This window comes from Pempheris klunzingeri, chromosome 10 (genome assembly GCF_042242105.1).
Source record: "Pempheris klunzingeri isolate RE-2024b chromosome 10, fPemKlu1.hap1, whole genome shotgun sequence".
Taxonomy (NCBI): Eukaryota; Metazoa; Chordata; class Actinopteri; order Acropomatiformes; family Pempheridae; genus Pempheris; species Pempheris klunzingeri.
The window spans coordinates 10,931,099-10,958,064 of NC_092021.1; the positions used below are offsets into that span (position 1 = coordinate 10,931,099).

General features: G+C 42.8%; 1 protein-coding gene across 4 annotated transcripts in view; it reads right to left on the minus strand.

Annotated features, from left to right (window-relative positions):
• Positions 1 to 688: 688 nt before the first annotated feature.
• The window catches only part of myo1b (myosin IB), a 57,264-nt gene continuing 30,986 nt past the window's right edge, over positions 689 to 26,966 (minus strand). Inside the window, exons 7-31 of one of the 4 annotated variants that reach the window (XM_070837553.1) lie at positions 26,007 to 26,070; positions 23,982 to 24,080; positions 22,854 to 22,957; positions 21,279 to 21,426; positions 19,557 to 19,675; positions 18,912 to 18,998; positions 18,689 to 18,754; positions 15,886 to 15,990; positions 14,226 to 14,288; positions 13,825 to 14,025; positions 13,511 to 13,737; positions 12,727 to 12,927; positions 11,710 to 11,803; positions 9,800 to 9,949; positions 9,637 to 9,705; positions 9,444 to 9,530; positions 9,027 to 9,113; positions 6,956 to 7,042; positions 5,437 to 5,511; positions 5,119 to 5,253; positions 4,721 to 4,827; positions 4,432 to 4,564; positions 3,895 to 4,047; positions 3,127 to 3,257; positions 689 to 3,029 (exon numbers count right to left, since the gene is read on the minus strand). In XM_070837553.1, the coding sequence (XP_070693654.1) occupies positions 2,897 to 3,029; positions 3,127 to 3,257; positions 3,895 to 4,047; positions 4,432 to 4,564; positions 4,721 to 4,827; positions 5,119 to 5,253; positions 5,437 to 5,511; positions 6,956 to 7,042; positions 9,027 to 9,113; positions 9,444 to 9,530; positions 9,637 to 9,705; positions 9,800 to 9,949; positions 11,710 to 11,803; positions 12,727 to 12,927; positions 13,511 to 13,737; positions 13,825 to 14,025; positions 14,226 to 14,288; positions 15,886 to 15,990; positions 18,689 to 18,754; positions 18,912 to 18,998; positions 19,557 to 19,675; positions 21,279 to 21,426; positions 22,854 to 22,957; positions 23,982 to 24,080; positions 26,007 to 26,070 (2,925 nt within the window). In that variant the 3' untranslated portion in view covers positions 689 to 2,896. The remainder of the gene's footprint in view (positions 3,030 to 3,126; positions 3,258 to 3,894; positions 4,048 to 4,431; positions 4,565 to 4,720; positions 4,828 to 5,118; positions 5,254 to 5,436; positions 5,512 to 6,955; positions 7,043 to 9,026; positions 9,114 to 9,443; positions 9,531 to 9,636; positions 9,706 to 9,799; positions 9,950 to 11,709; positions 11,804 to 12,726; positions 12,928 to 13,510; positions 13,738 to 13,824; positions 14,026 to 14,225; positions 14,289 to 15,885; positions 15,991 to 18,688; positions 18,755 to 18,911; positions 18,999 to 19,556; positions 19,676 to 21,278; positions 21,427 to 22,853; positions 22,958 to 23,981; positions 24,081 to 26,006; positions 26,071 to 26,966) is intronic. The other 3 variants (XM_070837554.1, XM_070837552.1, XM_070837555.1) reach the window with 3 other exon arrangements.

Here is a 26,966-nt window from a genome sequence, read left to right on the forward strand (position 1 = left end):
ACGAGGAACTTGCTTCTCCACAAGCCACTGTTGCAGATCCGCATCACTGTTTGAATGCTACAGGCTCTGCAGGAGGTTGGATTCTGCGTCCTGTAGTTCCTTCGTGCTCCCACTGAGGGCTGGATATCCACTGGGGAGGCTTGGACTCCTCCTTCCTTTCCCAGCCTGCAGAGTGGTGGGAACCGGGTACTGGGCAGCCCGAAATTGTATGCTATTTTTACCACTCTGTGCTCAATCTGAGGGCTGCTCCCTGGAGACCTGTTGCCGGCAGTTCTCCCCAAGCCGCGGAATTTAACCCTAGGACAGCTCTCCCCAGAGGTGATGGAAAACATCTGGCCAGCTGCTTGACTACAAGGCCTGGTTGTCCACCCTCAATGCTTCTAACCTCGAATAAAACGTTTCAGTCCTGGTTAAGTGGGATGCAGATCACAGTGATGATAAATAACAACCATGGATCTTGAAGGAACGTAAGATTTAATAATCTGATGCATTGATGGCTGATTTCAACTATTGCCAGTAGACAGTGAAGCCCTGTGCAAAAGCAGCCCCTGAAAATAGTCTGAGACTTCCTTTATTCACCATTAAATCAGGGTCAGAAGTGTCATTCATAAGTTAGTTGGGGGTGACTCCCAGAAAAAATAGCATTACTGAAATAAATGATAAACAAAAAAATGCTAGAGTCCCAGAATAACATTTATTACTGACTTTTATTTAATTTAAAAAAAGATTACTTGTAAATGTTACACTGAGTTCTATTGAAACATTTCCATCATCTGCCTTTCAGCACAGGTTAACATTAGGCACACAAGTATGCAGACATCATTTTGCAGTTGTAGCAATGGTTCAAAAGAGAGAAGGGGGGAGGGGTTGTCACCTTAGCAAAACTGCATTGAAACTGTGCGGTGCCAAGGAAGAGAAAACATTAAAAATGGCATTCAGCTCAATCGGTCCCGTACAAGGGGAAGCAACAACCAATATCTCAAGTCCCCGTGTCATGTGTGACATTAAAAAAGATACAACAACTTACAAACCGAGTCACCCCGGACTGCAAAACATCACTAAACCAACTTTGGCTGTTATTCCCTCAGTCACCAGAGAAACATCTGGTTGATTTAGAAGTCAACAGTTCAAAAACCCACTACCAGTACATCCAAATAGAGATTATTATAGTCAGCACACCTAAAAATATAGCACTCTGTCGCTTCGGTGAAAATCAAAATTTGGCTTGTGTGTAAATACAAGTACCAATGTTTTTTTATTCATTTATTATTTTTTTACACGTGTACTAGACAGTTGCGAAAAGCTGTAACTGGTCAATTTCTTCGGAAGACTCTATGGTCATGTGCGCTTCATGTTTGGCCTTTCCCCTTTGAAAATACACATTAGGTCAGAGTGGGTCAAGCACTACAATGACTCAAGCTGCAGTGGCAAGAACAGCTACTCCACAAACACGGCAATTAAAATTAGGATACTAAAGAAACCCCTTTGTCCATGCCAGGGCTACAGCCTGTAGAGCCTATGTACAGTTTATGGTACAGTGAGGATGACTGCTATGGGCTCTCTCTACAGTATGTTGGGAGGAGAACAATCAATAAAACATTTTCTTTATTGCACACACACAAAAAAAAAAAAAAAAAATCTATATGATGGGTTTCACTTTGCACTGGAGAAAGCTTTGAAAATGTTTCAGACATTATGGAGGGCATGTGTACCTTTGCTTGTTCTGGTCGAGAACTTTTACTTCCACCAGAAGGTTTGTATCATCTTTGCTGGCATCTTTAAAGAAGTCCCTCGTAAAGTGAGAGGGTCCTCTTTGATTCATACATGGCATTCTATGAGTTAAAGATATGAATTCAGTTTACAATAATGATCAGAAACTGTGCTGTGCTTGTAGAAGAAGTGGAAGTTGATCACGTGCAGTGCAGTCAAAACTTACAAGAAATTGCCAACACAGGTCGACAAGCTTCCCTATTCAAAACATTTTGGCAATGTGTTGTCAAAAATAGTAACGGAACAGGGTCTATCACCTACATGGGTTTTCTATGTTTGTATTTGTACACTGACATGTGACACGTCATGGGACCTGTTCAATGGCACATAGGAAGAACACATACAAAAGTGGTTTTACAATTACCTAGCAAATTACATTGACTTCTCAACTGCCCACGGTTCTGTTTTTTTTTTTTTTTTCCAGAGAAAAATATATATAATATAGAAAATAATTCAACATACAATCAAATTCGTTTTCAGGTCATCCTGTTTTGGTTACACCGAGGTGAAAACAAGTGCAGTATTTAAAAGTTCTTTAGAGAAGCTGACAGGCCGAGCCCAAAAGTTCCCAGTTCATCTCAAATTTTAAACCATCTGCTTTAAGCCGGATCCGCTTAAAAATGGATGAGTCAGGGCCAGTTGAGGCTGGAGCTTGTCGCACAGTTCTTACAGTGACATTTTCTCTGAAGACTAATTCAACATGCAGGCAGAACAATCATTATCAACATCACCGCTGGTATACAGAAGTCTCTTGTGCTCCACCAAGATTTTTTTTTTTTTTTTTTTTTTTTTCCATCCATCTTCGACTCTTTACCCCAGTTTTACAAAACACCAGTGAAACATTTTACCAAATTTCTGTGGCATGCAACCCAGCTAAGAGCTTCGTTTGCCAAAAAAGTGGCACATGGTCACAGCTATAGTGGTGCCATAGTAAATCTGATAAGAAAAGACTGAAGGGAAAAAAAAAAAAAAACAACAACAAGCAAAATAACTGTACTGTCATTTCTGGGCTCAGGGTGGGCACTGGGACGATGGTTCTTGAGAAGAGAGGTTCGGAGTGGGTGGTGGTTCGGTGTTTAAGCGCCCCCCATATGAGCACTTAGGAACAGTACTGGTGCACTGGCACTTAAGCTGTTGTGGGCACCGACACCTCCAGCAGGCGGTTGTTCTTGCGCTTGCAGGACACGCTGTTGCCGTTTTTGGGGGCTCCCTGGACAAACTTCACACACACTTTGTCCTGCTTGAACTGCACCAGGAACCTGTCACACAGAGACATTACGAACGACATTAAGCATCACCAAGGTGGAAGGCAAATCAAGTCCTTTGACCCCATTTAACTCTGGCACACTCTCTTACTCGTCTGAGATGTCAACGTTGAGCTGCTCCCTGTCTGCAGCCGTGGCCCCGAAGCGGTGGAGTTTGGTGATGATTTCGATCAGATGTTCGCTGCTGAATAAGAAGTCTCCTTTGACGGCTGAGGCCGACCCCTGAAGCAAAGCAAAACACAATCACTCTTACCACTCTCGGGTAAGTCCCCTATAATCATACATATACTACAACATTCAATCCAAAAAATGTTGATTTGAACAGTTGTTTTCATCAATTTATTTTTTTTTATTATAGTTACTGGTTTATTGATTTCATGTACAGTCTTCCTGGTTTGTCACTATGTGTTTGTGGGTATAAACTGTATGCCTGTGTGTGTTGAAGTCAACATGAAAAACATCACTTGTGTGTTTTTTTTAGTGGTGTTTCTCATTAATACTAAATAAAAACATCAAAACATTTGAATCAGCACTTCCTTCAGCCAAAGATCTCCCACCAGCCTTGGCTTCCATTTAGGTAAATAAGGTACTTCAGTGGGGAATGTTACTGCGGGGCCACTTTAGAGATACTAAACAAACATTTTTGTACACTAGATATTAATAAATAAACCTAAACACAACACCGGAACAACTGAGTGCCATTTACGGCTTTAGTGTCTCAGGAGACCTTAAAGGAATATTTCAACATTTTGCAAAATCCTCTTGTTGACATTCATGCTGAGAATTGGTAGAACCAAACCAGAACGGCACTATGACTGCACATCACAACAGTTCTCCTCTCACAGCAGGCCTCCCTCACCTCTTTCAGTCTGAGAGCGAAGAAGCCGTCACTCTGCGTGCTGACCGACACACTAGTGAGGTCTGGCAGAGGAACGCTGGCCTTCACCTGACCCGTCTTCTGGTCAGCCAGGACCACGCTCTTCTTAGTCAGCAGGAAGATTCGAGCTGTGCCCTGCAAACCAGAGTGCAAGCTGTCATTCTAATGTTGTGCTAACACGGCAAAAACTAATGCGCAGACTTCAGCTGGCTTTTAAGTGCATTTCTTTTTTTTTTTTTATATTAAGGTGCTTGATCTTGAAACTGGGACAAGGTAAAACATCCTACACCTGTCCAGACATGGCTGCTATCTGCTGGAACAAGAATACCACTTATCAAGATGTAAAAAAAAAGAAAAAGATTGCTGCACAGCTACATGACATATCCATCAAAACAACTTTAATAGTTTTGTGCTCCACTTGGTCTGTGTGGAAAAGTAGAAAAAGCATGTCAGAACGTAATCACAGTTTGGGTTTTGGCTTTAATGGTGAGCGTGAGTGACCATCACACTCTTACTTACTTTTCCATTGGCTCTGTTAATCTTGTTGACCACATCGGCCAGCAGCACCTTCTCGTCCACAGCACTGTTGAGTTTCTGGTATTTGGGGTTCTTGCTGATCTCCAGGTAGTCTCCTTTGAAGGGCTGGCTCACGCTGAGAGAAAAAAAACCAAAAAAACATTCATAATGCATACAGCACAGGACGTCTTTGTGTTTGCCACAAAATTAACTAGATATTACTTATATACCGTGAAAATATATGACACCATGAAAAAAAAAAGGGCACTCTCCTGCAGTGAGTTTCATGTACCTGCTCGGGTAGAGAGCCTTTTTATCCTTGAAGATCTCACTTGCCTCCAGCTTCTCCTCATAAACTGCCTTCTTCTCCTCTGTGAACTGGCTCCTGTATTTCTTGCACTAAACACACACACACACACACACACATAACAGAATAAATACATTGAATGAGGGTTGTTATTGTGACAAATAGTCAATATTTTGTATTGCCTATTCAATACCTTATATTTTCTGGTCTGTAGTGTGTTCTAAGGATATTGTGATAGCATTAATTGACAGGGTTAATGCCTAAAGGTGTTTTTTTTATTTTACTCTTTTGTTGATTGATTTTATCTGCGCCACAGGCTTTAACAAAGAGTTTAGGTGAAGGGGACAGACAGAGCAGAAGGGCTCTGGTTATTTGTGACCAACCCTCCAGAGGTGGAACATTCGCCGCAGCTCTGTGTGGACTCCATCCAGAAAGAGGTACGGCCTGGCGGGCCAGTTCTCGTCTATGGGTGACATGGAGGGCACGGTGCTCTTCAGGCCCAAGAAGTATTTTTGCATCTGGACAGATGGACATAAATGATAACTGTATGGTAAGGTCATGAAGATGAATGATATTCTAGCAGGCTTTGATGAAAAACAGAAAAATGCCCTTTATCATCCTTTTTCCTCAGACTGAGGAGCTCTCAGTTTTAATGTGTTTATCTGAGTAAACATTCAAACGAATGTCTAATTCCTACTTACAATTCTCTGGATGATGAAGTCATAGATCTTCTTGCCTGCATTCGCCCTGAAGAATTTTCTGTACTCTCTGCGCACCTTTTTCAGCAAAAAGGTAGACAACAAACTGTCAATCACCTATTGCCATCCATTATACTGATGTGAAGCAGGGAAGAAAAGGAATACACTGATAGGAGGACGACAGAATACATAAACAGCACACTAGAATAACAGAAGTTTGGGTTAGTCAAACAATGAACACCTGGAATGGGCAAAGTGAACTCCGAGCTCCTGGAATTAATTCAAATTACATGATTACTGAATTAATTACTGCAAAGGCAGTGATGGTTCAGACAAATGACCTTCACGCTGACCTTAATTGCACAAACTGAGCTGTGAACAGGTGCATTGTGAGGTGCAGCGTAGGTCAATTAACATGATGAAAAGATTAACACTGCAACAAATGACGACAGTTATTCTTCTAAAACCAGACAGACACGCAACAGATTAGCACCAAAAACTAGGACACACACACACGCATGCGCGCGTGCACACTCACAAACACTCATACACTTTATACACCTAAAGACAAGTGAAACAAATACTGTCAGATGCAGACAACAGTGCTGCTTTACAAGGGGTTAGTGGCACAGATGCAAAGAAAGCCGACAGAGGAAGGCGTTTACAAGAACAGATCAGAGAGAGAGAGAGAGACAGACAGACAGACCTCTGCCATGTCATTCAGGCTTGAATCATTCTTTGGCATTAAAAACCAAATAAAGGGAAAAAAAAAAAAAGCAGCTGTCCCCAAGTAATGATTTCAAATACATATAAAACTATGGAATTACAGGCGGAAGTTTAACCTTAATTGCCTTGCTAAGTCTTTGTTACAGTTTCCTACCAATTTATTTGGTTGAGATGAAAAGTGTTGTGGATGCGAGAGGCTGTGGGTTATTTTCAGTAACGAGGGCCAGGCTTCATCGTTTTATTGCTTTGAACACCTCAAATGAAATTCAATTCACCTCAGTTGCACTGGAGCAGTGGCAGAAGTCCCAAAACCCACAAAAAAGAAAACCCATCTGCATGGCTTGAAACCACTGGGATAGACGGGAATTTTTTTTTTTTTGTTTTTAATTTAGGCGAGGTGCCCCTTCAAGATGAGATCAGTTATTGCGTTAAATACAATTCTCTGGGCCGCCAGGTGATGCAGGGGTAAAGTGTCGTCTGTGATATAATGATAGAAATACTATGTTTTGTAATTCTCTCTCGAGTGTGTATAGAACCAAATGTTTCTTTGATGGTGGTTAATATATCTGCCAATAACTGAGTGTTATAACTTAGGTTCCAATGTTTTAAAACTCTGGGATCTTTGCACTGAATGCTGCACACAATCTAAAACAATGCCATCATGGATAGAGCAAGAAAGAGACCGGCTTCCTGTAGAAGTGTGCATATAGGAAATGGGTGAGGAGGATGAAGAGGGTCATAGGTGATGAGTGGGTGGCACATTTGGTGATGGCTGCGCCGTGGGGCTGGTAGGTACCTTGAGTCCCTGCCAGTAGGCCCAAATCACAGCGACAGCATGCTTACGCCTGGCCTCTTCCTTCAGTCTCCTCAGCTCCCTGCGAGCCTGTTCAGGGGGTGGGCGGGAGGAGACAGAGCGGGAACAAATGAAGCAGGAGGAGATGAGAGGAAGAAGAGGGAGACGCTGTTTTGCCTGAGGTCAGCAAACAATAAATACACACGCACACACACACACAGACATACACACTGCACACCCGCCATGTGTGAACACTGGAGCAGTAGAGCTGCACTTTTACAGTCTCTCAGACTCCAGAAACAAACATGGCACTGTGGGTCATTTGAATATTTATCTGGAGAACTTCTGCAACGGAAAAAGACTTGGCGCTTTTTAGTGGAAATTTCTTTTTTTTTTTTTTTTTTTGAGCGTAGCTGGAACAAAAAGTCAGAACTCAGGCGGCAGAGGCCACCTCAACCGATCCAAACAGATCCATCTAAAGAAGACAAACAGTACTGCGATGCAAAGAGTAAACATGCATTAACTACTTGAGAAAGAAGAAATCATGCAGATGGCAGGCAGCATGCACTGGTGAGGCATGGACCTTGGAGGAAGAAGCTGAAAACACACCCAAAACATGACCAGTCTGTGCCTGCTCTACGTGCATGTATGTGTGATTATATCTGATTGGGAATGGGGCTGCATGTGTAAGCTCCAGGCACCAACTAGCACGTAGTACTAGTGTGTAAGTGAGAGGGTGTATGGTAAACTACGTTGCGTCGGAAATGAAATGTGAAATGATGGGTATGTTGAAGTTTTTCTGGGGAGGGGGGGGGGGGCGAGTTGATGAAGGCGGCAAGTCACGGCAAGTCAAGTCAACAGGCTTCCCAAATACCTTGGTACCCTGCCAGCCGGCCCAAATGACCGATACGGCATGTTTATTCCTCGCATCCTCCTTCAGCTGACGCAGCTCTCTTCGGGCCTGATGAAAAGCGGTGGCAGTTGCGGAGGAGGTTAATTTGAATGACAATCAAAACTTAATTGCCCCCAGAGAGGTACTGAGTAGGTGTGGAAAAAGGCATTAATAATATGAGGCGTTATTAAAAGGAAACATTGCTGAAAGACAACAGTAGACGTCATGACACGGGACAATGGGTGGCAAACATAAGGAAGCAGGCAACTTTTAGTGGGCGCTCATGTTTTGTGACTCTTTAGAGGAAAGAAATAAAATACGAAACACTGTGAGAGAGTTGGGGTTATTGTTACATCAGCTACAACTTCACAAACATGCCGACCAATAAAAAGCTCCGTGTGCTTGTTAGGAACAAAGTTCACATTCAACACAGAATAATCTTTAACGGCATCTGAATCAGAATTGATAGTCATCGGCAGGTTGTGAGAACTTGAAATAAAATATTGATTATTAACAACCAAGGATATCTCAAATGATAACAGCTAAGCAAAGTAACCGGCTATGATGGTATGTTTTACATGCAGACTACAAAGTCCACAGTGGCTCTGATTACATGCAGCCACTGTGGTTTTATAAAAGCAGCAACATATGTGCCGTCACACTGACATAATGCTATGCTTATTTATAAGAGCTTTAAAAGAGATTCCAGCATGAGCTACAATAGAGAGCCCAGTAAAAATCATCTGTGTGGTGGGCAGTGTATGGCAGAAGTAATCAGATTACAGCAAAGGAGGGCCAATTTTTTAATGCCACATTGGAAGGAAACCAAAGCAAAGACACATAAATTTTTAAAAAAATGCGAGTCCTGTTAAAAGGATAAGAGCGTTGGTACTTTTCAGAGACATGTTTGGTTTCATGTGTGTAGAAATCCGGGTCTGGTGTGTAGCACCACGACTGAAATGAAATATTCAACAACGACCAAAAACATGTGACGGCTTTCAGCTACAAAACAGAAAAGAGGACGAAAACAACAATAAGGCACATTAATCAGACCAGTGGATAATGGAAGGACGGGGATTGAGGTTCATTCAGAGACGCTGCTACTCTATTAGGCACTTTCATAGCGGGGATGGGATGACAAGACAGCTGGGACAGAGACACACTACGGCTGGGTGGAAATACCTTGGTTCCCTGCCAGTATGCCCAAATTACTGTCACAGCATGTTTATTCCGCGCCTCTTGTTTTAGACGTCTCAGCTCCATCCGAGCCTGGAGGGATGCGGTGGGCGTTAGGCAAGGCAGGTTGAGGATGTGAGGAGGGAATAAATCAAGAAAGGAAAGTGGAAGAGGAGTGGGGGGGAGAGAGAAGTGGCAGTTGTGTGATCAGCAAAAGAAGTAGGATTAAAGCGAAACAGAGGCAATAACATCAAGGGTCGTTTTGTTAAAGAACAGAGTTTTTATAATACTGCTGGGCCATTAGGCAGCAAGACCGCATAAGATGTTTGGAGAAACACGGTTAAGACTTGAAGAGCAGTTTTTTTTTTCCACGTGAATAAAAAGCAGACATCAAACTCGGTCTCTGATATTATGTGTCAGTACCTGGGTGCCATGCCAGTAAGCTGAGATGGTGGTCACTGCCTCTTCACACCTCTTCTGATACTTCAGTTCTCTCAGGAGTTTGCGGGCCTGGTGGAATCATAACAAGCAAAATCTTTAATGTTTTTTTTTTTTCTGTTGCTATTATCTGCTACATTTTATTCAAACACAGGGAGATTCACAGGAAGGTGCACACCTGCCATCCTCTGGTGTAGGACTGCACCACGGTGGTGGCGCTCTTGATCCTCTGGTATTTCTTTTGTTGCTGTGAGATGGAAAAGGGGAAGAGATATGAAAATCAACCACACTGCTTGTTATGATTTGTGCTGGATTTTGAGTGCATTTCCTCAGAGACTCACGGCATATCGGCGGTACCATGCTGCCACCACTATCTGACTCTTTTTCAGCAGCAGGAACTGGCTGCGGCACTTCCAGCCACGGTAGATCTTCTGAATGAGTGTGGCCAGGTCTTGCAGGCATTGCCTCCTCCTCTCCTCTAAGAAGAAGAGCTGTGGTGAAGAAGAGCATGTCAACCGCATAAGAAAACTATAGAGCCCCATCACTGCACACACACACACACACACACACACACACACAACGTGATGTCCGTTGTTTGCAGCAACAACAGATTTTCTTTTGGCAGACAGCATCTTTAACCACTGCAATAAGACCATAGGGACAACAATGGAAAAAAGGCAATGAGAAAACTTAGGAGACCAATTTTTTCACCATGAGATCAAATGAGTTGTATTTTTTTTATCTGAGCAAATACTGATTCAGAGATTTCAAGTACAAAGGCCAATATATCTGGAAGGGGGGAAAAAAAAAATAACACTTTCCCGCAAGGCCTACAGCAAAACAATAAAAAGAAAATAACCCACTGGAATAGACTTATCTTGATCAGGGATGTTCAATACAACATTTTATTGTCCTGCAGTAAACCAAAGCAATTTGTTCATCTGCCAGCAGAGTATCTTGAATCTTTCGATATCATTGCTTTGAATACATGAGGAAAAACGTAATCTCTAAATTATATTAACTTTCTCACTGTTGATGTAAGGTGGGGTCAGACAAGCGACCTTATTTGTATATCACATGTATACATGGCGAAACTTTACCAACTGCACCATGAAATAAACTAAAATTACTGCCTCCAGTTAAGATGCAGTTTACATCCCTGTCTGTCCAGAGCCAAGATTAGTGTCACCAATGCAGTGAGCAGCTAAATCTGAAATATGGTCACAGTGCCCCCCCCCCCATTCCTGAGTTATGGCGTTGAATAATGACAGAAAAGCGTTTTGACCTTTTGAATATAAAATGTCACTTAATTTTATCGTATTAGACATTTGTGTGAAATAGTCAGTTAATGTATGAATTATTTATCCTGTGAGGTCACAGTGACCTCGACTTTTGACCTTTGATGACCGAAATCGAATCATCGTTCATCCTTGAATGCGAGTAGATGCGTGTGCCAGATTTGAAGAAATACCCTCAAGGTGTTATTGAGAGATATTGCGTTCCCGAGAATGGGATGGACAGACGGACAGACAACCCAAACACTTCTCACCTTCGGCCATGACGGTTGCCAGCGTGGAGGCATAATAATGTACCACAAAAAAACAGCTATCAACTCAAAATTACACAACGTTCTGTGTAGCGTAGCAGAAGGTGCCACGTCTTGTTCCATGTTTTCTGACAAGGATACTTCCAAACCTTGATAACAAACAACTAACAGCCAAAAGAAATATAGTCTGGAACCATGGCCTAAACTACGCTCAGCTAGACTCAATATAGTGGTTTTGCATATATATCTCTCTATCTATATATGTATATAGGCGAGAAGCTGATCAGATAGAAAAGGCAATTACAGAGAGAAAAAGAATTCTCCCAGTATGAGATCATGTTATTCTAAGCTTTGTTTGGTCTTTTGCTGGGTGGGGAGAAAGTCCATTCAAACGCTGCAGGCTTTAGCAGTTGCAGAGCCTATAAGCGCCGAGTAAAGAAGCTCATTTCCCATGTTAGATGGGATGGCTAAGTGAAGCCATGTGTTTTCAGAGTGGTGGTTGCATGCTAATTGCTGAAGTGGGGGCTCCGAGTGCAGCCCACCCTGCTTCACAAACATCTTACTGTGAGAAAACAGGGAAGCTGAGCGCACTGGATTCAGCCTTAAGACATTCAAAGTGTTTGATCTACCGGAGTACACAGAAAATGTCAAAACTGGTTAGAAAACATTTAAGGGATGTAGGGGAGCTTTATGTGCGCTTTCTACCGTTCTTGGGTTCCTGATGAAGATCTTTGAGCGGCCGAAGGAGAACTCTTCTGCTGGAACCGGGAGGTCAGCCATCAGCACCTCCACTCCTTCCCTGTGGCAAGCCAGAGCAGAGGGGTCAAATGGGCTATCCAAAGTACACTTGACATTTTAAATGGCCATAAACACAACAGCTGTATAGAAATACTGTTTGACCATGAGAACAGCATTGAGGATGTAGAGTTTGAGAAACATTTAGAAAGAATGATTAAAAAAAAAAAAAAAAAACTCTCAAAAACAACTCTAGAGGAACATGTGGAGGGAGGAAATAAGGAAACCATACAAAGCACTAAGGGATGGCTGAACAACAAGATACCAATGTGTGGTGGAGCAGATAGGAATCAGTGCTTTTACCAGCACAGAGGATGAAGCACACAAGTCTGGCTGATATGGAACAGAGGAGACAGATAAGGATGAAATGTCTCAACATGTTGTGGTTCAGAGAGGGAACGTTTTATTTCTGCTGAGCTGCAGATGACTGGTATGTGACAAGACTGTTGCTAGTTTCTGGGAGGGCAGTAAGAGTTTCATGCGGATTGTGCAAATACCTGAGACTGAGTGTGTACTGTGTGTAATAATTCATGTGGTTAGACTTATCCTACACTGTGCTTTATATATCTGTAAAGATATAAGTCAGTATGTTCAGTAAACCTTTCAGCTGACTATTTCCCACTGTTGAACCTTTGTTTGTTCAGGGAAAGTCCTCTCAGCCCCTTTCCTGCAATAACTTGCTTCACATCCACACAAGTACACCTGGGAGTGGACCACTCCAACAACACTATTAGAGTGGGTTACAGTCTTTCTACTGGGAATATAGACTGAGGTTCGGTGCCTTAGTTTAAGACACCTATTTTTCTGTCTCTGCACTCGCATTTTTTTCCTCACAAAACCCTAGGAGGGATTTGTTTTGGCAACCTTCCAGTGACTAGACCCAGTAGACCCATTAGGTCAATGCTTGAGAATACACACAACCATTACCTGGCAGGCCCTCTCCAATGGGGCCAGGTCCGCTTGCAGAGCATTTTGTAGCGTTCCAGGCAGGGCTCGTAGATCTGGCGGAAGGCGTAGCCAGCTCTCCTCACGCGGACGTTCTCCATCAGGCCCAGGTAGCGCACCTGATGTCGCACCAGAGACTCTGTGAAGATGTGGGATGCCTTCTTGTCATTTGGCTTGACGCACCTGGGAAATAAGAGGAGAGGCCGTTTGCACTAAGGTTAGACTGATGTGTGGAGCCAATATCCCCTTTTTATTAAAAACCAGATATGGGCCTGCTATTGTTGTCCAGCTTCAATAAGAGGAGCATTTTGATCTGCATATGACAATCAAAGAACGAAGGCAATACTGGATCTAAGATATAAGCAGTTAACCCTTTATAGGGCACTCATTGAAATACTTAGACATTCAAAATTTCAACCCTAGACCATTACTGGTGGTCATTACAAGACTTTTTTTATTTCTGTGAGTTTTTCACAAAAAAATTCAATGTTATGGTGAAAATCAAGGTCAATGAAGTTACCATATATGGTTTCTTGCCGGTCTGTCATGTAGCCTGATTGACTTGGAGAAATCTCGTAGTTCTACTGCTTCATGGTGAGGCAAGGGGCGGCATTTTGAACTCCCACTTAAGTTACCAAATATGGTCCCTCGCCCGATAAAGGGTTAAAGGAGGTTTGGCTGGACAGTCCACACATACAAACTCACAGTATCCTGGACTGGCAGGGGAATAACTGATAGACTCTTCATATGAATAGCAGGGCTTTACCGGATGTAGTTTGGGTTCTTGGTCTGCAGGTTCTTCATCAGCGTACCCACTGATGCTTTGAACTGGAAACCAGCAGTTGGTGGTCTCTTCAGGTTGACTTTGGCTGGGTTGCCTTCAGGGAACAGCTGTTTGATGAGGCTGTGGGTGGCCTTGTACATGGCTTGTGACAGGTCTCGGTATAACAGGTCATTGTTCTTGTCTACAAAGCCTTCGGCACGATACAGCACCTTGATAACGAGAAAAACAGAAATTACTAACGAGTATTTTCTTTCTCATTCAATCCCTTATTCTGTACACAGACTGAAGGCCAGTACCTTGCCGGCATAGTGCTGAATGCGGAAGCAATTGTGTGGCAGGCTGTGGTCGTTGAGGAACTTTGAATTCTTGCTGAGGCGACTCTCAAAGTGCTGGTGTTCCGCACAGATGGTGTTCAGTTTGTCCAGGAAGGTCTCGTCGGTGACTGTCCCCGGCCTCAGGCACTCCTCGTCCAACATGGCCAGGATCCCATTTTGGTTCTGGACATAACGAGGTAGGCAGACAAAAAAAAAGTATAAATGGCCAATCCTAGAAGTGTTCAATACTTAGAATCATATTTAATAGTCTGTTAGTGGCCTCTTGTCATTGTTGCGTTAGTGTGTAGTTATGAAAAGAGTTACAAAAGCAGTCAGACTTGAATGTGGGTTCCCACTTAATTGGATTGTGTGGACTCACTCACATTCTCAATGAGGTCGCAGATAATAGCATTGTTGAAATATTCAATGTTGGTCCACTCGATGCCCTGTGACAAAAGAAATGAAGGTCAAACAGACAATGGCTTTTCTATCCTTTACCAGAGCTAACAAGACATAATTCTGAGAGAAGGAAAAGATGTGGAAAATGCGTGACTGAACAACACCCGCAAGCACGTCTGTGTTTCCACACAACACTGAGCACCTACCTCACGTACCTGAGACACCATGAGCTAATCAGTGCTGCTCTCACAAAGGCCCTCATCAAGTACTATAGACTTCACAATGGAGATCTAGGGATGATTCTGCGTGGTTTATCAGACAGAACTGACACTACAGCATGCAGCTCATCAAAGCACAAGACCGTATGCCCGCCTTCCATTTTTATCAACCCCGAGCCAGTGTTTTTAGCAAGGCTCCCTGGCAAAGAGACAAAGGCAGACACCATTTTGTCCAGTCTGCTCACTGACTGGCAATGTATGAACCAAAATTAACTTCAAATTCCTCGTGCTAAAAACTGGGGTTATGTCAGTAATATCACTAAGACTTGACATTTACATGGCCCTAACGAGAACAAATGCTGTGGGGAAAAAAATACACTAAATGGGCCAGGCCTCTTTAAAGTTACTGTTCTCTTAAGCTTTGATCATGAACTTGACTGATAGCTAGAAATGATTAAAATCAGTCTAAGTGTCGGTACATCGATCCTATCCAATCAGAGGCGTATTTATCATTGCTGAGTTGATTTATGTTCACACGGCCTCCCCCCCCCCTGCTCTCTCCTCTCCCGTCTACATCTCAGTCTTCCCTGCATCTGAGTAAGGAAAGAGCACAAAGCTTTTCCAGAGAAGAAAAGCTAAGCATTCTCCATCTTACCCTCAACAAAACCCCCACTGTACCTTGAAAAACCCACTTCGCAGACATGTAATTCACAGCTGCTAATGGGTTGGGAACACAGTTTGGGTTGATGCAAGTAATGTGACAGATATGTTGAGGAGGAGGGTCAATGAGGGCGTGGCTTAAACTGATGAGTGCCTGTCCACATTCCTGATTGGTGGTCCTCCCTCCTCTTTCCAGGGCTGTGGTATTTTCCCATGCAGTATACTGGACAGAGGCCAGGGGTGGAATATCATTGGTGGTGGTGTTAGTAGGGAAGGGGGTCACCACTGCAGCACTTACATACATGGAGATTTGAAAACAAACAGAGCTTAAAGGCCCACAACGGGGAGTGTTTACTCTTGCAGGAGTGAGGGATCATTTCCGTCCCAGAGCCTCCACAGAGGGGGTGGAGGGGGGAGGGTGGGGTGGGGGAGATAAACTGTGTGATGGACGACAGAGACCGTACAGACGACATGAATGGAGTAGTGTGATTGGGTCAGGGGCAAGAATGCAGATCTAGCTGAAATGGCACGAGAGGTTGGGCCGCTGAGTGACATAACCTGGTTGGGATCATGCTTCGGGGGACTGCGATGATGATCTGTCAACGCAACAAATTGAGCGCAGACGTATTGAATGATGCACATGTACAGTTGCGGGTGAGAGAGTGTTTTCAGTGCTACAGGCCGGGCTTGATTTATCCATTTATCTACTTGTGAGTGCATGGTGTATGTGTCCTTCATACGTGTGAATGGGAGTAATAAAACGTACTTCTCTGACGTACTCCTCCTGCTCCTCACGCAGGGTCAGCTCGATGAAGATCTGCTGCAGCTTCTCATTGCAGTAGTTGATGATGAACTGCTCAAAGCTGTTGTCCTATGGGAGCAGCAACAGGAAAAAAAAATAAAAAATACAATCAGGTCCAGCTACTGTCAATATGGTGAATCATGAAAGTGCCTGTAAACTCAACTTCTCCATGTCTGTTAAATTCCAGAACTTATTTCATCTCTGTGCTCGTTGTCATTTTCTGCCGTTCGCTAAGGCTCCTCACACTGACATTTCCCGCTTCGTTTTCTTATTTGTCAAAGCTCTGACAGCATTCTTTCTTCACTGCAGACACTCATGAGCATGCTCCACTCTTCCCCAACTTCTACTCTTCAACTGAAAATCAATTTCCTGTTTTGTTTACGAGGACGGTTGTGCTGATGTGTACTGATTGTAGTGCTTCCTGGAATTTCAATTTTGTATCAGGTCTGGAGCAGGAATGAAATTTGACCTGAGCGCTACAACTGCAATGATGCAATCAGTCAACAAAACATTTAAGAATCTGCAAACACAGTTCTGACTATTTATACTGGGCCTGCATGAGTCTAGCAAAGTGTCTGAAGTTACACCTAGTTAAGCATAAAGATTTCTGTAAAAAAAAAATAAAACCCTGACCCAACAGCACAGGCTCTTGATTTAAAAAAAAAAAAAAAAAAAAAGGGCTGCACACCTAATACAACACTGCTAATAATCAGCTTGAACAAACTATAACCTGCAGCTCAATCTTCTGGTGTACCTTATGATGATAAACCCTTATCAGAAGTTCCTGTGAATTGTCATAGACCTCATTAAACACTGGAGTGTAAACAATTTAAACCGGTCGAGCATTTCTACTCCCTGCAATTTATCAGTTGTTAATGTTGTCAATTATGACCATTGTGTCGCAAGTCATGCTTATTGGCAGATGGCCTTATTATTTGCTGGGTTAGGTTAACATTAATTTGCTAAGGACACAACGATGGTTAGAGCAGTGTGTTTAGTCGGAGAGCTCAGAGTGAAAGACACGACAAGGTCTTTCCAGTAACCAGGAAACAGAACATATAGCAATGAGGAGATGCCAAAACTCTATTTCCTTTTACTGAAAAACCAAAGGTCGTCTTCACCTCTACACACACACACACACTCAAAAGCTTGTCTATACCCATGTGGCAGCAGACACCAGACTGAAATATGACGTGTAATGCAAATATTTGTATTGTTTTATGACAAGTGGTTTATAGCAGCTTAAGGAAAGCAATCATCTTGGAACTGTTTGAAGTTAATGGTCTCATCTCTCAGAGTCTTGATTCACTTCCTCAAAGGTAGGGAATGTCCTTGCAGTTAAATATAATGTAAAAGTACACAGGCTTGTCATACTTACAGGCCCTAAAAGTTTAATTTGTAATCTTACTGAAATTTCATTGATATTTCGACTAATTTCTGCTCTCTTTCCTGTACAATATGGCAGAGATTCAACATCATGAAGTTGCCACACGCCTGTCTTGTCATGTATACATAGCGCTATCATTCTTACCTAACTCGCAAAAAGACAGCACATGTCCCAAAATAGTAGTTTTCTTTAAAGTTAGCTTTCTTTAAAATAACACCTGCTTGTATCTAAAATTCCTTCAAAAAAAAAAAAAAAATCAACACAGCCAGTTTATTAAGCACATCTAGCTAAAACTAATGCAGTCTCATACAAGAGCCTTGCAATATATCCATTCTTCTACGACAGTATTAAGTCCACCCTTGTTAAGATAAATCGAGTGGCCAAAATAGCAGAAACATCTCTCAGTATAAAGCAATATATTCCAACAGCACCATGCATCACAGCCTCCAAACTCTCTTCACTCTCTAAGAGCTGAACATTACACAGCAGCCTTGGTGAATGTTATTGCTGGGCTGCTGTATAAGACTGCATTAATAACAACTGGGTGTTGCCAATAATCTGGCACCTGAGCGCTATGTAATGATTCCAATGATGCAAAGGCTTCTTTAGCATCTTTTCAGCTGTGTGGCTATGCTGCACACCGGGAGGCCTGAATCGACTTTAATGGAGGAGCTGAATTGAGTTTAGATCACAGCATGCACACTGGCACAGCACACAGGCCGGTGCAGGTGTTACTTACTCCGTCCTGGTGACCAAGACACAACACAACAGTCAGAGGAGAGGAAGGACTTGAGAGTGAGTGGGGTGAACAAGCAGGCATGTGAAAAAGACATGAACATATGGGTGGGGGGGGACTGAAGGCATCAAGCAACAGGGCAAGGGTATTTATTCAAATACACAAAGTCTGTCTCACGTGTTTACATGCACATACGTCTTTACATGCACCTAGATGCCCAAACGAGTCAAACTAACATAAGAGACCATGTAACTCATGCCTTTCCTGTGCTATGTAGTATTACTGAGGTATCAAAGACATGCCGTTTACTGTGCAGACAGTGTAGCATAATGTCTAGTGCAATGAGCAGTTCCTTAATGTTGTGGCCATTTTTCTACTGTGAAATGCTGACTTTAGAGTTGAAATCACCTTGGCACAAAAAATAATTGCACCCCTGGGAGTAATGTAGCTGAACTAATCTGATCTGAATGTGGTTTTATCTGCCCTCAGTCGCTGTTGATAAGCTCCTCACGGGTACCAAAACATGCACGCAAACAGCCTGAGGCAAAATCCTTTTAAATGTAATAAAATGTTTAGGTGGTCAGATTCTGTCCTTGTGGCTTATCAGAACAAGGAGAGCAGGTTTGATGTGCTATTTGCCTTACCTCAAATATCTCAAAGCCATAGATGTCAAGCACACCCATGACTTTATGGCGCGTTTTCGTTTGTGCCTGCAGGGAGACAATATTGTCAATATTACTGAAACGCTGTGACAGTGGTGTACTGTGAGGTTGAATTAGGGTGAAAAACACTGTTAGATGAAAACAGAATAATTGATTAAATCAGCTGAAATAAAATAGTATAAAATATGTGCGGGACACTACTTACTTTAATGCTTTCATTGATCCTGGTAACTAGCCAGCTAAACAGACGACTGTAGAGGTTTTTGGCAAGGGCGTCTCGGGCGTAGTAGGCCTGGAAATAAACGCACATTATTGGTGATGAAGTGAAGCAATCAACAGAAAATGCCTCAACTAACTTTCACGATATCTCTGCATGCCCAAAACGTTGGAGTCCTTGAGAAAATTCAAAAAGCTAATACTTGGCAAGCATACTCTTAAAACTGTACAAAGATACCATCAACACAGGCAAACCACGAGAACTAACATGATTCTGGGGGTCAGGTTCATTCTCTGAACTTTTTCCTCTTAAGGTTTTGGACAAAGAGGATCCATGTTTGCAGCATCGCAGTTATATGAACAGTCGGAGTGAACTCGCCAACCTCTGAAATGACCTACATTTGAATGTCCATGAGGAATATGGCTCATCTATAATGGAGAGGTTTTCATGTAGCTTTGACATGGATAAGAGTCGGCAGCCAGAGGAGCAACTCAGGGAGAAGAAATAGCCCTTTATCTTTTTATGCACTGTAAGAGTGTATGTTAGTGTGTGTGTGTGTTAATGTCAATACAAGCGCGACATTTATGCATTAGTATGACTGGTGCAAGACAGATTTGGAACGTTCCCTCTGACCTGGGCCACATTCAGGGTGGTGGACACCTTCTCCATCTTAGCCTCTACTGTACGGTAGCTGAACGCCCTTTCCAGCACTGACTGTTCGACACCCAGCAGCTCACACATCTCCTTCAAATCTGCAAACGAATACAAAATACATTGATGACCAACAAACCACTTGTGAATCAAATGTGAATCATTTTGTACTATTCTTATTCCATATTTTATGTTGCAACAAAATATAAAAGCTGGCAGATCAGGTGCATGGCGGTGACAAAAGAGGTCAACTTTACGTTTAAGTTTTTGAAGATTGAGATCACCACCTGTGCTGCATCACTCGAACGGAAAATTTTGCTGTGATGCTTCACACTTTAGTTTGTTGTTGTAGTTTTAAACCTAGTCATTATTTGTTATATATAATGAATCAAACAACCTCAATTTCTTCACATTTTTTTTTCTCATCTCTGAATTCAATTAAGCATAAAACATTTTAAGAGTTCAAGCGAAACGTTAACCTTATGCGTTATATCTATGGACTAGATAAATATGGCTCTGATTATACAGTAATCACACTGGTAGAAATAGAAAGACTGCTAAAAAGTAGCCTCGAAAAAACAAAGGTGCAGAAGACTCAGCAATGTGTGATTACAACAAGCAAGTGATTCATATGAAAAAAAGACACGTGCTTCTCAGAAAAAGTGGCACGAAGATGGATCATGCCTCTGTCATGAGGGAAATATGTAAATTGTAAACGTAATATTTGTATAATGTAATATTTGCCTGAGGAGAACAGCTGTGGAAGACAAATACAAACAGCCCTTGTCATGCAAATCATAAAACACAAATACTTAAACCACTGCCTGGATGAATGCTCAGTAGTAGTTCTAGGGAAAGTGTCTGTTCACTGCTCTAAATTAAGGCGCTAGCTACATTAAATGAGTAGCCATGGCAACAGGCTTCGGTTTACAATTTACAGCAATGCAAGCCAACGAGCTAACTTTCCAACAGTGAATGCCGTCCTTCAGGTCCTCATCATCTAAAAACGCCACAGGATGGAGACTAACACAAACTGCAGGAAGTACACTGGCCCTTTGAACTCACTGAGACTTTGGATCACACATGCGATCATCTCAAATCCCATTAACTGTCAGCTGCAGCCTGAAGCAGCCAGCAGAATAGCTGTGTTACACAGAGCCAGTCATTTGTTTGTGAGAATCTTTTTATTGATTTGGAGACAGTGACATGGATGGTTAGCTAGCAAGTCTTGTTATTAAAAATACTGTCAAATTATATTTACCGTTTGTCAACCATACGCCATATTGACGTAAATGCTATTGATATTTGAATCTAACATAACTTTAGCCGTCTGGCTCGTAGCTGAGCCAGAAGGCTCATGCCTGACAGGGCTGTGTGTTGGAAGTTCTCGGCCTTCCCGTCGTCAGTCAGGTTCTGATAATGGACGCCTAACTTGGGCATTACCATCATGTATTTTGTGGTGAGGCGACTGCAGAGATCACAGCAGCCAATAGGGGGCAGTGGCTTAACATCAGGCTAATTACAGCCCAAAGGCTTTATATGCAAAAATATTTACAATTATCAGAATCAAAAAAGGAACCGATTAATACAATTATTCAGCTTGTGTGATATTTCTCCAATCATCACAAAATATGACAACATTCTGCAAAGATGGAAATGAGAGAGAGACTCATTTGCTTTCTGTACGCCGTCTGCCAAACCTACCATTTTTGTCTTTAATGCGGCTCTCGTCGGTGCCGTTACAGCGCGACTCTGGCTTGAACTCAATGTTGCCGAGCTTCAACACGGCTGCCACCAGCTCTAGCACCGACTGCACCTCGGCTTCCATGAAGCCAACGATTTGCATGGCATTCTGGGAGGACAAAAAAGGAATAAGTCACAGATCAGCTGTAATAAATATAAAATAAATGCACTGTAATGTGACACCACTTCAGTAAGACTGAAACATTATTGCGGCCTGTCAGCATGTTGAATTAATAAAAAAAAAAAAAAAAAAAAAAAAAAAGGACAACCATGGCTACACACATTCAACACAGATGTCTTCTGCAAGCACAAATTCTCTTATTTGTGCACACTGGAGTACTAAAAAAAGAACAAAGCAGAACTGCACCAGGCAATGAGCTGTGTCAGGCCATCACGTATTTTCAGACTTTCATTGAAGAAAACTGTCTCTCTAGAAAGACGTCTCTATTTTGAGGGACTCCAGGCTTAACTAAGAGTACATCTGATTTACATAATTCAAGGGTGCCAAGAAAAGAGATGAGCAGAAACATACATGTCAGCCAAATCTGTCCATACTAAACTGCAAATTACCCAACTAAATATTCTGAGTCTTCATCAGAATCTCAATGTGTCACACTTGCACCAAATATGGAACAATTTCCTTTACAGAGCTGACACTGTGACAATGACGTTAAGTGCTTGATATTATTGTGTTGCAAACCACTGCCACCCCATTTAACTTGCATCGGGGAGGAAAGTGTGGCCATCTTTGGCTATACAACAGACCACAGCGGGCCATGTGGAGGGACTCATTGTTTGGAGGGAATGTCCTCTTGTGTTTCCAGTGGTGAAATGCAGCTGTATGGGGAATACTGTGAAAACTCTGTGAGAGGTGATGAGAAGCAGGATGTAAGGACGTAAGGAAACAAGTACAGTCGAAAAAAAGGCTTAAACAGTAGCCGAGTAGAGCACGCTGGAGCAGGACTGATAACAATAGAGTGCGGTGGAAATAGTCTATCATACTGTAGACATAACATCCTATGCGTTATAGTTAGTAAGGATAAGAAGTAGTGGCATTGTGCATGTATGTGCACAAACTTTTGAAGAAAAGGAAGCAGCTGCCCCCACTCTGATTTTCCCCAAATAAATGCTGCTGCCACTGTGCCGTCACAAGCTGAACCATTGTTGAAGTTTTGTTAAATATTGTACTTTCAAGTTCAGGTACGGCTCAAAGTTCAACTGGTTTTGCAACAGGGAGGGGGGGGGGGGATTTGGTGTCGAGTGTTTTCACAATCTGACTTTTATAATCCACACTCAGTTTGTTATGTCAAGGAGATAAGGAGAAATCAGACTGCCTCTGTATGGGATTCAAATTTTTGTCTGGTTTTTGTGAGAGTCCATTTGTGGTTTAGAAAACTGTAAATCAGGACATTTTTGGAAAAGTGCGATCATTTATACCAGTCCCCGGGAGATATTTGAGGTTATGCTTAAACTCATGTAGACATCATTCCAGCAGATATTTTAACGTTCAACTCAGACAAATGTGTGTGCACTCACTCTGACTGTCCTGAAGTTGGTTGCATCATCCAGCCCGTTGACCACGGCAGAGTCCAGGCTCAGGTAGTTGTACTTGCTGAAGTCCCGATCCAGCTTCAGCTTCTCTGTGGCACACAAACCATGTGGTTTCTATTTAGACAACTTCAATTTACTTATATACAGTTGCGCTCCTACACGCTCACAGCTGGGAGGTAAAGATTGTCATAAGCTGCATTCTTCAAGGATCATCTAGGGGGAAAAAATAATAAAATCAATTGAAGGTGCAATGGTTCAAATGGGCTGCACCCATGCCTAAATAGAAATTTGTCTAACCTTCAGGCTATTGCCTCCGAGACACTGGTAACACAATTTCTACACAGTGTGGAAGATCAAATGGCCCTCTTAAGAGCCCCCCTATTTAAGTAGCAAAGAAATCCATTCCTCTCATGGGTGCATGTGTCGGATTTCATTAGTAGTTGCATTAGGTGCAGCTGAATCAAGCCCCTCTGATGTGTGTGCACGAGAGTCAGTGACCATTATATTGTTCTCCTGTGTTTCAGGACGTAAAACAATGCCCTCTGTCCACAGAAAAGCAAATAGAAGGAACAGGTTTCACAGCAAGTCTTTGTTCTCTAGCTTGTTTGTTAGGCAGGAAGATTGGATCATTAATACATCAACCATGTGCTCGTGCAGCTGTGATCCTGCTGGAGAATATTTATGCAAGACTTGAACATAAGGAACGGCATGCTGGTGCTTCCAGATGATGGTTAAAAAAAGGTAAATAACTGGAATTCATGTAAAACACCCCACACTGGGCAAAGGATCCTACAATGGCGTGTTTAGTTTCCTCTGGACAAGACTGCTGGCTAGTTACTCTGATGTTTGATTCATTACTTCCTGTGAGCAAAGATGTGTCTATTCTGAGACCAGAAATGATTCCAGGCAAACATAAATATATTACAAGCCCAGTTTGTAGTCTGGGCTGACATGAAGGATACGAAGGATGGATTTTGTTTTATTTAGCACTTCAAACTGCCATTTCTCTCAGATCCAGAAGTCCTTTTTATCTTGAAGTTAAATTTGTCCCTCCCTGCAAGAATACACTGATGCTTCCATTCAAATCCCATTTCCAGCATTTCTACAACTCACTGAGTGTGTCATCGGAGGCTCCAGACAAGAGCTGATAAAAGACGTGGAAGTTCCTCTCTCCTCTTGGCTGTTTCACCACCCGTGACTTTTCCAGCAGGTCTAGAAGAGTAGAGGACAACAAAAGGAAGCAATGACACATGGTGACAAAAAGTCATTTCCCCAACAGTGGTCTTCAGAGGAAATGTTTCTGTGGTGATTCACTGAGGTGTCCTTGAGTAGAAAAGTAGGGGCTGTCCTGCTACAATAAGTGTTATGGATACCCAACATCTGTATGGAGCTCACGGGGGTTCCTGTTTCAAACTACTGTGTGTATTTAAGTTGCCAGGGTGACCAAGCCAATACGGGCTATTATTTGTGTGTGTGTATATAAAACACGCGAAGGGAAGTGTACAAGGAAGAAACCACACAAGGATATCAAACGTCAGCCCTTTCTTCTGGGCCACAGACCAAGTGCAACAGTACCTGATTAAAAGGGGACCAGTCATCTGCTCACCGCATTAGGCAGAGTGTGATTTAATTAAAGACTAACTGCGGAGCTCTGAGGCTGCTTCAGATCATCTTCACAGCCAGTCTGCCTGGATTAGTTGCATCAAATGTATTCGTTTAGAAAACTTATGTTATTCAAGAAGAGATTACAGCCACACGAACCGCTGTTTTAACGACGCTCAAAGAACCCTCTCCTAGCTTAGTCAATCTTTCGACTCTGACGGTGTGTGGGTGCTAGGGCGGGCAGAAGTGACACTTGACACTGCATCTGTGGATACACTGCAAACACTTCACTGGAGAGCCCTCCACAGAGACCTGAGGCTGGCAGAGTCAGCAGTGGATCAGAATGAATATGCATCTGTGGCGCCCACTAGCCTTGGGTGACACAAGTGATTTGTAAGAGCCTGCGCATCAATAATGCAACATTCATGACTGAGTGGTTGGTGGCAGCGACACTGGCTATTCAGCGGTAGTTTTCTTACACTGTCTTTGATCGAAGGCCTTTCAGTGGCCACATTTCAGCATCTTTTGTAATGTTTTCAATATTGTTGGTGCCATTTCCCTCTCCGATTTATTCTCATCCTATGGTGATTATTCACGTTGTGTCCAGCCACACTATTCAGTCATCTTATTTTTAGAGCCACAGCTTCCTGTTTTCTGCAGTAAAGCATCCTAGGTGGCATTTATTGTATGCTCTGTTCACAGCATCTTCCCTCTCCCATAGATAAGCAAACACACATTAAAGTAGCAATGTGGTAATGATGTCCTCTTGGCCGTTTGGCTTACCCACCTATCATTACTAAAAGCTATGGAGGAAGTGGCTGTTCAAAAATCATATCTATTCAATTCTCATTTGTAGGAAAAACTGAGCGCTTGGGATGATGGATGTCCAGGGGGGGAAATAATGAGCTGAGGGGTGAGGAGGAATCCATCCACTCTTGCCCTGCAGGAACATCCTCATCCATCTGTCTAGCCAGCCTGCTAGCTCCGTCTGAAGCAGTCACATGTCAGTGGCTCTTCACAGACGTCCCCTTGTGCTGGACTAACTCAGGCCAGCAGACAGAGGTTCATTTGTGTCTCGGCCATCAGAGCTCCTCTCTTTGTTTCTGTGACCTCTGGCGGAGAAGTCAGCGCAGACATAACAATGTGAACAGAGGCAAGATAAAAACCAAAACAGAGAAAAGCGCTTGGGGGAGAAAGTGTGTGTGGCGGGGGAGGAGGGTCACATTTTGCTCGGTCTGGGGGTGAGATTGGTTCCAGTAAAGCAATGATCAAGTTTTCCTGAAACGTGCAACTGCACCTCAACAATCTGAAACTGTGAACGGCCTTTTGAGCAGCTCTTGAAGATAAAACAGGAGATACTTGTGTGTTTAATTGTGCCGTTTAACTACGCTGACGGGATCAATCAGTGTCAGGCTGATAAGAAGTGGATAAAAATTGGACTTAAGTGATAAAGATGAAGCGATAAAGATGAAATATGGTGTGTGCAAAAACATCTGCAGATATTTTCAAGGACATCGTCATCTTAATCCTACTCACAGTTGCTGATGACTCCACCCAGGGGATCTCCTTTGAAGTCAAACTCAATGTCCATGTACTTTCCCTGTCGAGTGCAAAGCAAAAAAAAATTAGTTCAGTTTAAAAGTGAGAATCTCTGCACAAATTCATTCAAGTTATGATATGGCCCCAGCTGCCAGTCATGAACCAGCTATGAAAGAACTGGCCTCTATGTAAGGATCCACCCCCCCATCCAAAAAATAAAAAAATAAAAATGACCCAGTCGTTTCTATTAGAGGACTAAAACAAACCTCTCCTCTCTCTGAAACCTGGAAGTTCGAACATAAGAGTCCTGTGTGTTTGATTTTTTCCCCCCCCTCGCTCTGATGTATTAATAGCAGACAGGTCGTCAGAACAGTCCGAGCTCTACTGCCGAGTGCGCTCCTGCCAAACTCAAAAAGCCTGCTTCACTCAGCAAAATAAAGTGACAGTTTGATTCATAGGTCTCTGATAAACTGATGGCGCTCTAATGAACTGGTATCTGGGGGGGGGGGTTTGTATAGAGGGTTACACTAAGGTTAACTAAACGTATAAACAGATCAGGGGCATAATTCTTTATAATACTCCCTGCAGGTCCAAGTTTGTTTGGATGTACCAATGTAACTAGATGAAAAGTACATTTGCAGTTAGCTGTGTAGCTGGTATAACCAGTTTCCCTTAACAACACTCAGATTACAACTCACAGTCCTGGTGCCAAGATTTTTGTCTGACTTTTGAATTTTAAATAACTTGAACGATTTGTAGTTGCGTGAATGCCAGTGGTAGTGTGATGGGGTGATCTGATGTAACGTCATGTCATAAGGGAGGGAACTGAGGACGGCTGCAGCTGCTGGTTCAGGCTTCGAAATACCGAGCCAGAAAGTGTGAGAATGCCCTCTTGGGTAAACAAAAAGCACGCCTGTCTCCTTTCAGACTGCCACTGTCTGGAAATGACCCCCTTTC